This window comes from Zingiber officinale, chromosome 4B (assembly GCF_018446385.1).
Source record: "Zingiber officinale cultivar Zhangliang chromosome 4B, Zo_v1.1, whole genome shotgun sequence".
Lineage (NCBI taxonomy): Eukaryota > Viridiplantae > Streptophyta > Magnoliopsida > Zingiberales > Zingiberaceae > Zingiber > Zingiber officinale.
This window is the reverse complement of record NC_055993.1, coordinates 10,392,077-10,405,513: the sequence shown is the minus strand read 5'-3', so window position 1 is coordinate 10,405,513 and position 13,437 is coordinate 10,392,077. Positions and strand designations below refer to the sequence as shown.

The 13,437-nt window shown below is 34.8% G+C and overlaps 1 protein-coding gene across 1 annotated transcript; it reads right to left on the bottom strand.

Annotated features, from left to right (window-relative positions):
- Positions 1-9,347: 9,347 nt before the first annotated feature.
- LOC121977385 (NAC domain-containing protein 92-like) lies at positions 9,348-11,043 on the bottom strand. Its single transcript, XM_042529969.1, has 3 exons — positions 10,579-11,043; positions 10,185-10,450; positions 9,348-9,979 (listed from the first exon to the last, which is right to left on the bottom strand). Exons 1-3 carry the CDS (start codon positions 10,745-10,747, stop codon positions 9,512-9,514), a joined length of 903 nt encoding a protein of 300 aa, XP_042385903.1. The 5' UTR covers positions 10,748-11,043; the 3' UTR covers positions 9,348-9,511.
- Positions 11,044-13,437: the final 2,394 nt, after the last annotated feature.

Sequence of the window (13,437 nt, the reverse complement as noted above, 5' to 3'; positions counted from 1 at the left end):
TGATTATAAGTCTTGGAGTATAAGTCGTCACAGGCTCCGAATAAAGTAAATCCTACTTGTGTTTGCGATTGTGTTTTTATCTTCCGCTACGTTTCATTCTGTGCTTTCGAAAAAAGGTGAAATAGTCACGAGCGTTATTCACTCCCCTCTAACATGCATCGATCCTACATTTTTTTATATTTTTGTTGAGCTTCGACTACTTATAAATTATAGCAATATCTATTACACAGTAGCCAACTCAATTATGTCCTAAAGGCATACTAATATTGATATTAATATATACATCTTAATTTATTAAATTTAATTTAATTTAACATCAGTAAATTCACTAAAATCTAAATTCAGATCAAACTGGGTCAATCCAAATCCGACTTGAAAATCTCTAACCCTCCAACTCTCTAATATGAACTTGACCGGAATTCAAAAACCCCCAATCTAAACATGATTTGTTTCGAGTCAATTCAGATCGGACCGTTTCTAAGTTTCACTTTTATCCTATGATTAAAAAAATTATTAGTATATAAGATATTTGATCCAAATTTTATTTTTATATTAATTTTTTGTTTTTAATTAACTCTTGTCAGGTAAATTTTGAATTATTTGATTCCGCTGTAAATTTTTTATTTTTTTATTTTTTAGTTGACATAATGTATTCAATTTAGCTCGATTAATTTTAAAATGATGAATTTAAAGATGGAGCAATTGAATAAGCTAATGAGATCATACAGAAACTCCAATCCATTCTAGAAAATTTGAAATCAACAATTAGCGATAAAGATGGAGCAATTGCTAGTTGGAAGCTGAATGGGCTAGGCTCGTGTCAGATTTGAGAAGGCTGACCCAAGAAGAAGAAAAAGCTAGCAAATAAGTGGGGAAGATTCAGTCTGCTGTCAATAAATTGGAGTCATTAATAAAGAAAAGGATAAGATAATTGAAGATTTAAAGAATAATCTAACTGAAGTTGAGCAGAATCTTAGCAGAGGTAGTATCAGTAACTCAAGAGTTTTTGCAGGCCAAATTTCACATAGAAGAATTAATGGTTCTCTAGTTACACCAGAAGATAGTCAACCAAAAAAGTGTTCCAGGAAGATCCTTGTGTGTCACATACTTCAACAAATGTGAGTTTTTGAATGAAAACAAATTGAATCTTCTCATTTATTCATGTTGTCCTTTATTCTCTTCGTACATCAACTCATTTGTAACTTTAAATTTCTTTCTTATTTCTATTTAATTTTAAATTTTAACATCTTCCTGAATTCTGTTTTGTCTATAATGACACAAGCAATCAATTCTCAAATAGCTTCTATGTACAACTTGCCTGGTTTGTTCTTTTCTTTTCACCATTTCTTATTTCTTAGTTCTGCATAATTTGAGCATCTAGTTCCCAAGTTATATTGCTTTTGCTTTGAACAATTCTGCTCTCTTCAAGAAAGTTAATCTAACAAAATGACATTTTACCACCAGTCCACCGCACATTTCAGTCACATTCTAGAATAAGGAATGTAGATACCACCTTGACTATTTTGTGAGCATAATCTCTTCATTACATCCTTATTCATTGGAAAGGACATACTAATTTAAGCTTAGATGCTAATTTAAGGTTAGAGATTTAAGGGTTTGATTAGAACATATTGTTGCGGTATTGCTCTAATATTTTGATGTAAGTGGTGAATTGGAGGTGCAAGGAAGAAGAAAATAATTACATTGTCTTAATTCATCTTGATCTCAGCTATAACATGCTAAGGAGTTTTGAGTGTTGGCATAACATTATTGACATAGCGACATAGAAGACGAGACATTGACTTCTGCTAAGTAATATTGAACTTTAGTAATTTATTGGAAGCATCCATTTCGACCGTGCCACTAAACACAATATGAGATTTTAAATTATGTAATAATTGAAGATATAAAGGACTCACCTAAAGTTGAAGTCTCCTCAATATGGGAGAATCAATTTTAATTCAAGAAGGCTTAATTTGTATGGGTTGGAAAATTTATCTTAATTGAGACATAGCAAATTAGGTATTATTAATTAATTTTAAGGAATCAATTATTTAGAGAATAAATCCAAGTTTACAATGTCACTTTTATAGAATTATAAGCTCACAAAAAAAAGTGAAAAGTACATGGCCTTAATAAAAATTTGTCCATTCAACTCAAGTACCCATGCTTCTTGAATAAAAATCCTCAGAAATAAAGAAAGAATGTTTTGTAATTATATTTGTGTGATAGAGGACATGTATGATAGCCTACTTACTAGTACTAGAGTTACTACTTACTAGGAATGTTACAAATGAATTTTCTTTTAGGTACTTGAAGAGTTCACTCCAAGTCTCTATTAGTATTAGCCTTAGTACCAATTATAAGATGATTGTAAATGACTCATATTGTATCATATATCATTATTAATAAAAGGCAAAAGTTGGTTATTATATTTATTGCAGTTCAGTGCCGATTGAATAAATATAATAATGTCCTTGGGTAGTAGGTTCTTATCTACAGTATATCAATTGGTTGAATTGATAGTGAGATATTGTAGAGAACACTACTCTTAACTATTCCTAGTCGAACATTAATATACAAGGACAGTATTAATGCATTAAGACTAACATGTAGGTCAACGGATGACTTGATCTCACAAGTCATGGATATGAGATATCAGGTTGACACATGAGTATATATTAGAGAATATATACTGAATGACCCGCTATGAGAATGTTTCATGGATCGTCGTATGAGTGTCATAAACATTCTCATGTGACTATTGGTATGAATAGTCCTTAGACCTGAAGTTACTACAGTTCCCTACATAAGGAGTTGTATACTTTGGTATCGTCAAACGTCACCCGTAACAGGGTGGACTATAAAGTCGATCACTGGGTATGCAATGAATTATGCGGAGGAATGCGAGTGATGTAGATGAGATCTATCCCTTCCATATGACGGAAACGATATTTGTGGGCCCCTTGATTAGTAGGACACAAGAAAGCATGGTCATACGTAAATAAGTCAATATGAGATATTAAGCTTATTTGATAAAGTGTGTCTACTTGGAGATCAAGAAACACAAAGATTGATAAGAGGATGACACGGTCTATGCCTCATTGATCAATCTAGATATCAAGGAGAGAGGGACCAAGTCATACATGATGATAGCCATGAGCAGGTTAGGTTGGATCTCGACTTTCTCGTCACTTGGCTAGCAATGATACCTTGCTAGATGACACTCATTGTTTATGTATCGCAAATGGTGATTTGGGTATATTGCCAACGTTACGAGAACCTCTAAGGTCACACACAAAGAACAAAGTAGATTTGGAGATAGGTTCATGTGATGAATCATTGGATTAAGTGTAATCCAAATTTGACTCATTGAGTTAGACTCAAAGGAATCCAATTGTTTGATTGAGTTAAATTGCATGGGAACCAATGGGTTAGACTCATTGGGTGAACTTAAGTTCACAAAGAAAGTTGAATGGTCAAAATTTAACTATTGGATTGAATGGTTGATTTTGAGCCATTGGATTGGAATATGAAAGGGTGGAGACTCTTGGTATTCCATGGGATGGTTATAAATATCATTTGGATGATATTTTTCATTAGTTTTTCATCACTTGAGAAGGTGAAAGATCTCTTTGCTTCTTCTTCTTCCTCCTTTCCTTGCTTGGCCGAACACACCCTTGAAGGTTGCTAGCACAACCTTGTGTGTTCTTCTCCATCTTGTTGAGTTTGTGAGACAAACGAAGACAAGGCTTGTTCGTGTGGATACCATAGAGGTGCAGACGCTTGAACACGCTGAGATATGCATCTAAACAAGGAAGAGGTTGCTGTCGAGATTGCGAAGGGCACGCAACAAAGGTATAATTTTATCATGTAGCTTAGTATAGATTATGAATAAAAAATGTTTCTTCCTTTCGCATGGATCCACTAGATAAGAGGATCTAGTAATTTTTCCGCTGTATTTCCGCGTCTTTGGCGCGCTAGATCCCAATAGTCTCCAATTTTTTTTTAACATCACTGCTTGATAAACTTAAACAGTCATATTCAATGTCGGCTTATCTTTGTTTCAAGATAAACCACTTTTACATCAGGGCGCATTGACTAACTAGGTTTAAAGCTTTTACAGGAGGCTCAGTGTTGGGTGCCTGCTGGCAATGAATCATTGAAGGCAAAGGTTTACTATATTAATTATATTTATGAGTAAGCCATTTCAAGAATTTCCATATTGTGTTTTTTTCCATGTTTATACTCAATAATCCTGAGTCATTATTGCTTAAATTCTTTTCTCTTAATTTAGGAAATTTTCTTTCTTTAGAGATGGATTTCTGATCTAAGTTTTATTTTCCCTCAGGAAGTCCATGATAGTAGATCATTTGATCTTTTTCCTTTTCTAGCCATGTTTAGAAGACTACTTTATGCCCTAATATCAATTGTGGATCATGGTTTATTGTATAACAGGTAAACTATGTTGATAAATGACTTAAAACTAACAATTGAGTTAGTGGTGGCAATGAGTGGTAGTAGTGGGATAGAGTAGTTGAGTTAGTGGGGTGAATTATGGAGTTAGTGGGTTGTAATAAGTTATGTAGGTAGCTTATAAATAGGCTACATGTTTTATGATTTAATTGAAGCGTAAGAGATTATTATGTTTCACTTGTCCATCTTTGTCCTTTTATCCTCCCAATTTTCTCTAACAGTAGTATCAGAGCGCCGAGTTTGACATGTCCTAATTTGCTCACAATGACAATCAACGGAGTTTCTCAATCCCTCATCCCCATTTTCAAAGGAGAGTGCTACGAATTTTGGAGTATCAAATGAAGACTCTATTTAGATTTCAAGATCTTTGGGATTTAGTAGAGAAAGGCTTTGACGACGAGGATGCCAATGAAGGTCGATTGAAGGAGAACAGAAAGAAAGATTCGAAGGCACTATTCATTCTTCAACAAGCAGTACATGAGACGATTTTCTCAAGAATTGCAACTGCCTCATTTTCCAAAGAAGTATGAGAAATATTGCAGAAAGAATTCCAAGGCTCCTCCAAAGTGATAGCAGTGAAACTCTATACTCTCAGAAGTGAGTTTGATGCCTTGCTTATGAAGGGTAATGAAATTTTACTAGACTTTTTATCTAGAGCAATTTCGATTATCAGTCAAATGAGATCTTATGGAAAAAAGATCACTGATGCAATTATTGTTTTGAAAGTTTTGTGAAGTTTGACTCCTAAATATGATTACATAACAACTGTGATTGAGGAGGTAAAAGATCTCTCGATTTTATCTTTTGATGAACTAATGAGTTTTTTGCAAGCTTATGAGGTAAGGCGAAATAGATCTGCTGAGAAGAATAAAGAAAAGACATTTCAGGCTTCTCAAATGAAGGGGGAGATAGAAAAAAAGGAAGACTTCGCTGGCAGAGGTCGTGGAAGAGGAGGTTTTCATGGTAGAGGACGTGGTAGAGGAAGAAACAATTTTAATGGACGAGAGAAGCAATTTAACGGGGGATCAAAAATGGAATAAAAATTTCATTCGGTGTTATGGCTACAAAAGATTTGGGCATATAAGGGTAAATTGCAAAAATAACTCACAAGCAAACTATGTGAAAGAAGAAAATGAGGAAAGTAAGTTATTTATGGTTCATTCTCATTCTAACGAACTTCAAACCGATATTTGGTTTTTGGATAGTGGATGTTCAAATCACATGACTAGAAATAAGTCATTATTTAAAGAGCTTGATGAATCATAGAAGATGCTTGTAAGACTTGGAGATAATAAACAAATAAAAGTCGAAGGCAAAGACACAATTGCCGTGGAGACTAGTGATGGTAAAGTAAAATTGCTTTACAATGTCTATTTTGTTCCTAGTTTGACACATAGTTTGTTAAGTGTTGGACAATTGATGATGGGTGGCTATGCTATTGTATTTGATAACGGAGCTTGTGTTATTTCTGATAAAGATTTTGGAAAGTCTATTGTTAGCGTGTAAATGATAGAAAATAAAATGTTTCTACTGAAGATCTCTAATGTGGGAAACCAAACTTTTATTGTTAGCGAAGATAATGAATCCAAGATGTGGCACTTGAGATATGGGCATCTTAACATCAAAGACATGCAACTTTTAAATCAGAAAGGTATGATTTTTAGATTATCTCAAATTAGTTCTCTTAGTTTATGCGAAGGATGTATTTATGGAAAACAAACAAGGAAGTCTTTTCCAAGTGGGCAATCATGGAGAGCTTTAAAATGCCTTGAGCTAATTCACGTCGATTTATGTGATCCTATGAGAACTACATCGTTTGGTGGGAGTAAATATTTTTTTAATGTTTACTGATGATTTTAGTCAGACGAGTTGGGTATATTTTCTAGTAGACAAGTCAGAGACTTTTGAAAATTTCAGAAAAGTCAAGGTGCTTGTGGAAAAGTAGAATGATACTTTAATAAAGACTCTTCATACAGATCGAGGAGGTGAGTTCTTATCTAAAGAATTTAGTAAATTTTGTGAAGAACATGATATTCACAGGGAATTAACAACGCCTTATACACCAGAGCAAAATGGTTTTGCCGAACGAAAAAATCGAACCGTTGTAGAAATGGCTAGAAGTTTGCTAAATATCAGAGGACTTCCAAATATTTTCTGGGCTAAAGCAGTGACCACATCAGTTTACTTGCTGAATATTTCTCCAACAAAGGTCGTTTTAAATCAAACACCATATGAAGCATGGCGAGGTAGAAAACCATCGGTAAATTATTTAAGAATTTTTGGTTGTATTGCATATGCTTTGATTAACTCTCAATTTCATCATAAACTTGAGAAGAAATATGAAAAATGCATATTTGTTGGATATTGCAATCAATCAAAAACATATCGGTTGTATAATCCTCTTACTGGTAAATTAATTATAAGGAGAGATGTAGATTTTGATGAAAACTCAAAGTGGAATTGGAATACACAAGGTGAAGAGACTCAAATTCGCATCGCAATGGAGGATAGAACTCCAACAACAGAAGGTGTTGAATCATCTCCTTTGGAATCACTAGCTCCATCACCATCAAATTCAAGAAGTAGCAGTTCATCCTCCTTACAAGAATCTTCTGATAAAGCACCTCCAGCAAAGGTTAGATCTTTAAGAGAAATATATGAGTCAAGTCAATTTATTCTTTTGGTTACAGATCCTACAACCTTTGAAGAAGCAGTAACAAAAGAGGAATGGAGGAATGCAATGAAAGAAGAGTTAATTGCAATCCATAAAAATGAAACATGGGAGATGGTAGATCTACCTGATGGTCAGAATGTGATTGGTCTCAAGTGGGTGTTTAAAACAAAATATCATGCCAATGCAACCATTCAAAAACACAAAGCTTAACTTGTCGCAAAAGGGTATTCGCAACAACAAGGTATTGATTTTGAATAAACCTTTTCTCCAGTTGCTAGATTTGAAATTGTAAGAATTATCCTAGCATCAGCTGCACAATTGCATTGGCCTATTTATCAATTTGATGTTAAATCTGCATTTCTGAATGATAATTTGCAAGAAGAAGTTTATGTAGATCAGTTAAAAGGTTTTATAATTAAAGGCAAAGAGACGAAGGTGTATAAATTGAGAAAGACATTTTATGGGTTAAAACAAGCCCCACTGGCATGGTATAGCAAAATTGATGGTTATTTTCGACAACATGGTTTCACAAGAAGTGAAAATGAAGCTACTATCTATGTGAAAAAACAACGTAGAGATGATTATATTATTGTGTGCCTTTATGTTGATGATATAATTTATATGAGTTCTTCTGATTCTCTATTGACTGATTTTAAATCTAATATGATGAAGAGGTTTGAGATGTCAGATATGAGAATATTACATTATTTTCTTGGTCTTGAAGTAAAGCAAGGAGTTGATGGGATTTTTATCTCACAAAGAAAATATGGGACAGATCTTCTGAAAAGGTTCAACTTATTCAATTGCAATCCAACTGCCACACCTATGAATATAAATGAGAAATTATAACTGGAAGATGGTTCAGAAAAAGCTAATGTAAGAAATTTCAGAAGTTTGGTTAGAGGTTTAATTTATCTAACTCATACTAGACTAGATATTGCTTTTTCTGTTGGTGTAATCTCCAGGTTTATGCAAAATCCTACGAAGCATCATCTTGGAGCAACTAAAAGGATTTTACGCTATGTTGCTGGAACCGTGGATTATGAAATTTATTATTCTAAAATTTTAAAATTTGATCTTTACGGGTTCACTGATAGTGATTGAGCAAATTCAATGGATGATTGAAGGAGCACCTTAGCTAGTGTTTTTAATATTGGATTAGAAGCAATTTAATGGAGTTCAAAGAAACAAACTACTACAACTTTATCATCTTCAGAAGAAGAATATGTAGTAGCAACTTCAGCAGCATGTCAAGCAATTTGGGTTAGAAGATTATTTGCAGATCTTCACCAACAACAAAATGATGCAACTACTATTTTTTGTGATAATAAGGTGACAATTGCAATGATAAAAAATTCAACTTTCCATGCGAGGACTAAACATATTGATATTCGTCTACATTTCATTCGAGACTTAGTTGCAAATAAAGAAATTATGTTGGAGCACTACAACACACATGAACAAGTGACAGATATCCTGACGAAGTCACTTCCAAGAGAGAAGTTTATTTTTTTTAGATCGTGTCTTGGTGTTTATAATTTAGAATCAAAGGGGAGTGTTGATAAATGACTCAAAACTAACAATTGAGTTAGTGGTGACAATGAGTGGTAGTAGTGGGGTAGAGTAGTTGAGTTAGTGGGGCGAATTATGGAGTTAGTGGATTGTAATGAGTTATATAGGTGACTTATAAATAGACTACATATTTTATAATTTAATTGAAACGTGAAAGATTATTATGTTTCACTTATCCATCTTTGCCCTCTCATCCTCCTCCCAATTTTCTCTAACAAACTAAAGTATATTTTTTTAGTACTGATTGTCTTATTATGCTCTTAAGCTTTTATCTGACTATAATCTTTTATCTTTTCATACCACTCAATTGTCGCATTTCAAGATTCATCAGTTTTGTCCATTTACCATAAAGAAGTCATCTTCCATAGAAAATTTGACCGAACCTTTATCGAATTTGTTTTCTTTGTAATCAATTTGTCAAATTCCTGGATAAGAAGTCATAATAACTTCTTATACCATCAAGTAGGAGATTAAAAGATAACCTTTATGAGATTATGTCGCACAGAACAATGATTCAGTGATCTGGTCGTCATTAAAATTTTGAATTTGTCGAATTGAGGTGGAGGCACTCAGTTCAATCATAAAAATGATTATCAAAGATGAAACTCGTATAGCAATTCGCGTAATTATTGCCTTGAATTTGAAAAAAAAAAAAACTGCTGTACACTAGGTGCTCGAACTATAGATCTGAAATATATAGTACAATCTTTTGCATACCTAGCTACAATGATATAACTGGGATGAAGTTTTGAATCCAAATGAAAGAATTTGGAGTGTTGGATTTTACTTTCAGAAGGCCTGAGCGTCGCAGTAGTTTCCACCTTGAACAACTACGCCGCTCGAGGCTCCAAAGTTGTCATCCATCAATCCTGCAGCTTCCACGAGCTGCTCACGGTCATGTTCTTCATCCAGACCCATGTCGAAGAGCAAGCCGCCGTCTTCGCCACTGCCTTTTGACTCGAGGAAGTCGTAATGCAGCCATGCCAAGTCGAGCAAGGTGCTTGGCTTGATGCCCTCCTCCTGCTGCTGCGGGAGAAGGGCGGGGAATGCTGAGGTTGTCGCATGTCCATGGCACGCTCTTGAATCAGGCATTTGCTGATCATGATGATGATGAGGAGGAGACAAGTCCAAGTCCATGTACACTGACGAGAAGCAGCTCGAGTTGCCGGGATTAATCATCTCCTGCTCATTCTCCGACTTGTACTTCACTGGATCCCCTTTCTTCTTGTGAAATACTCTGCAGAGCACCCAGTCTTCCTGTTACAGCACGATCAAGAAGAACCCAAAATTTAGAGAGATGCAAATATAGTTTATTTTATTAATTACAAATATGAGTAGTGTATAAACATATAATTAATCAGAATAAAAAGCAGAATCTTACGTAGTTAAACTAACAAACAAATCTGAAGAAGAATATAATAAAATTACTTAAAAACTTCATATAGCAAAATAAATTCAATACCTTGGGTGGCGTGTGCAGCCCTTCCAGTCTGAATTCATGCATGATCCAGTTGGTCTTCTTCCCGTTGGGAGCCCTCCCTTCGTAGAACACTAATGTCTTCCTCATCCCGACGCTCTCACGGCGCTTGGGATCGCAAACCGTTCGATCTCTCCCCGTCGCTTTCCAGTATCCGCTTTTGGTCGCTCGGTTGGATCGCCACCCTGTAGCGTACTTCCGATCGCGAAAGCTGAAGAAATACCACTCGTTCTTGTTCAGCTTCGCCGCCTCTGATCGATTCACAAATTAATATACATATATCAAATTTAATTTCATGTAAGGTCGTTAATTTGATCGATCGATCGATCGATCTATCACTAACTAGCTAGCTAGCAATATTGACTAGTACTAAATTGACCTGGAAGCTCCCATGGCTCGTGAGTGTGCAAATCCACTTCCACCATGGTTCCTTGAGAAGCCCTCTCATTAGTCACCTTCTTCTGCAAGTAGTAGCACAGAAGCTCCTCGTCGCTGGGGCAGAACCTGAACCCGGCCGGCAGAGTCGACTCAATGTACCTTAAATCCATAGCCCGAACCCTAAATCAAGTCGAAGCCTTAGCTTCAAGAATTTGAAACTCCAAAAAGCTCAAGACAGGTACTCTTCAAATTAGCTTCGTCCCTAGCCTGCATTCTGTGTGTGTATATATATATATATATTAACATGATTAGGTTTATGAAACGTGCATTAATTGCTGTTTGGAAAGCACAATTGTTGTCATGATTTCCAGGGTTTGCGGCGGTCATAATCTCTAGCTTGGAAGAAGATGCTATGTGTCGTCCCTAACAAATATTATGCTTGCGGGAGAAAGATTTGATGAGATATCCATGTACACAAGAAAGGTAGCTGATGTGGCTCTCGTGACTAATTAACTGGGATCATAATTAAATAATCTATGTATGGAACTACTTGTGTACATGAAGAGATCATGTATATATATATTTAAGGATGTTACGTGTTTGCATTCATATATTAGGAGATATCCGTCGTGTGAAAATTAATTGTTAAAATTTTTAATATGACCGTGGGCGAACAGTTTATCTATCCGTCTTAATCATTCACTCTGTTGTTTATTCATCTCAATTTATCTTTTTGAGTTTATTTAAACCTATTTAATTTGTTTGTCGTATCGAGATTTTTCATGTTTATAATTTATTAAAAAGATAGCTACTCTTATCATGAATAATTGATTAGTTTTATTCATGCATATTAAAAAATTTATAAGTTCACTGTCGTGGGAACTTATATATTATACATATAGTTATTTATGTTAAATATAAATAAGTTCCTATTACCCCAATATCAATCTGGTTTAGGATTAGGAACACCTTGTTAATTATGGTATTTCTTGTGAATGAAATGTGTTTGCAAATAGTATAAATCCTTGTGGTTTTCCTTTTTTTTATTTTTTATTTTCTGATGCACGCATGTAAAGTATTGAATAAAGCTACAAAACTCTAGTTATAATTATAAATACTCTTAGTTTATTTTAGTGCAATTAAAGAAAGAATACTATTCTACTAAAAAAAAGACATGCAATAATGTTAGACATCAAATGGATCATGACTAAGACAAATCAGGCACGTACGTATCGACTAATAAATACAGAATAAAAACTCCAAAAACCACTAGTTTAAGTACATAAGTAAGCAGTGATGATATCCTAATCCCTTCAAATCGAATAAGAGAATGTTAATTAAATTAATTAACAAACTCTAATGGAAAACAAACATCTTAAAATATATATATACACTTGTCATGCAAGGCCTGTAAAACAAGTTAAGAAGTTTTTGTCTCCTTTTTTCTAAACTAATTAAGTTAAACTTTTCTATGTTATTTTGTCATAGTCTTACGTGGCCGGCCTTCACGTACGCATCCAAGTCGACATGAAGATGACATGTCAAAAACGTCTTAATCCAATAATTGAAAGGAAAGATGAGCAAAGAAGAGAGGCATCGCCAGAATTTAACTAAGAGACATCGATTCTCCAGGAACTTAATAACTCATGCTTCATATAGCCATTGTCCTCACTGGAATTAAGAGCTAGAAAAAGAGTGCAATGATTGAACTCCATGATTTGGAATTAATAATAATGAACCTTGCACCGAGAAGAAAGCTCACATATATCCAACTCTTCTGTCACATATACCAATAATTTGATTGATGAGACTCAATATTTGATGTGTAAACATTGGATAAATATTGGAAAACCTCCAAAGTCCAAACCAAACATTACATGTACATGGCATATTCCTTCCCATTGGTAGTTAAGATATTTTCGAATTATTGCCAAAATATTTAATTTATATTATTAATTATTGGATGTCATGCAGTAGGACTATCATGAAGCAGGCACGTATACTGTGCGATAGAGATTGGACTGCGAGTGTGCCGCTCACATACATTTCTTGTGTATCATCATTTCCATTGCCGTCATCTACATTATTAGAGAATTAATTATAATCCTATGTATTATGGAAATGAATTCATTCTTTTCAAATTTTTCTATGTATATACACACTCATGTATCTTTTGATCTTTTGTAAATCTAGCCAGTGGCGGATCCAAGAATTCAAATATGGAAGGACAAATCATGATAAACAAGGGGCGATATCCTCCATCTCCATCGGTGGAACCCCATAATACTAGGGGTTCCATCGCCGGTAAGGGAGGGCGACCGCCGATGTCGCCCCCCTACTAGATCCGCCCCTGAATCTAGCAATGAGTTTTTTACTTTCAAAAGATATGTCCATATAATTTTAATTTTTTAAAACAAATTCAGTGCATTTTCATTTTGATATATACATTGCATAATGATTCTATCCGAAAACTGAGAAGACAATTAGTTGGAGACGTAGCAGTTTTGCTATTGACATGGTGAAGTTTCTACGCTGTCCTATAACACAAGGGGTGCTAGTGCCGGACTAGGAAAGGGGTCCTGACGTTGGCCCTCTGACGCTGAAGTCAATACTTGATTTTGGCGAAGAGAATACTAACAACAAATAGTAGCAGAGAGCGTATAGAATGATGAAGCATCGCATACCTCTGTCTGTAGATGGAGATCCTTTTTATAGTATTACTGTAGCACTTATGCACACATCCCAAAGCGCATACATACTTTCCAAAGCCTTCCTGGGAAAAGACAAGTCGAAAAGTGTCTCTGATATCTTTTCTTAAGCGAGTACGCAAATCTCTATGATGTGACAGACTAGAAGCTTC

Coding starts and splice junctions, on each gene's coding strand:
- LOC121977385 (XM_042529969.1), bottom strand. CDS start 10,747: ATGGATTTAAGGTACATTGAGTCGACTCTGCCGGCCGGGTTCAGGTTC. Junction 10,451..10,578: donor CGAGCCATGGGAGCTTCCAG/GTCAATTTAGTA, acceptor TGAATCGATCAG/AGGCGGCGAAGCTGAACAAG. Junction 9,980..10,184: donor GGCTGCACACGCCACCCAAG/GTATTGAATTTA, acceptor GTGCTGTAACAG/GAAGACTGGGTGCTCTGCAG.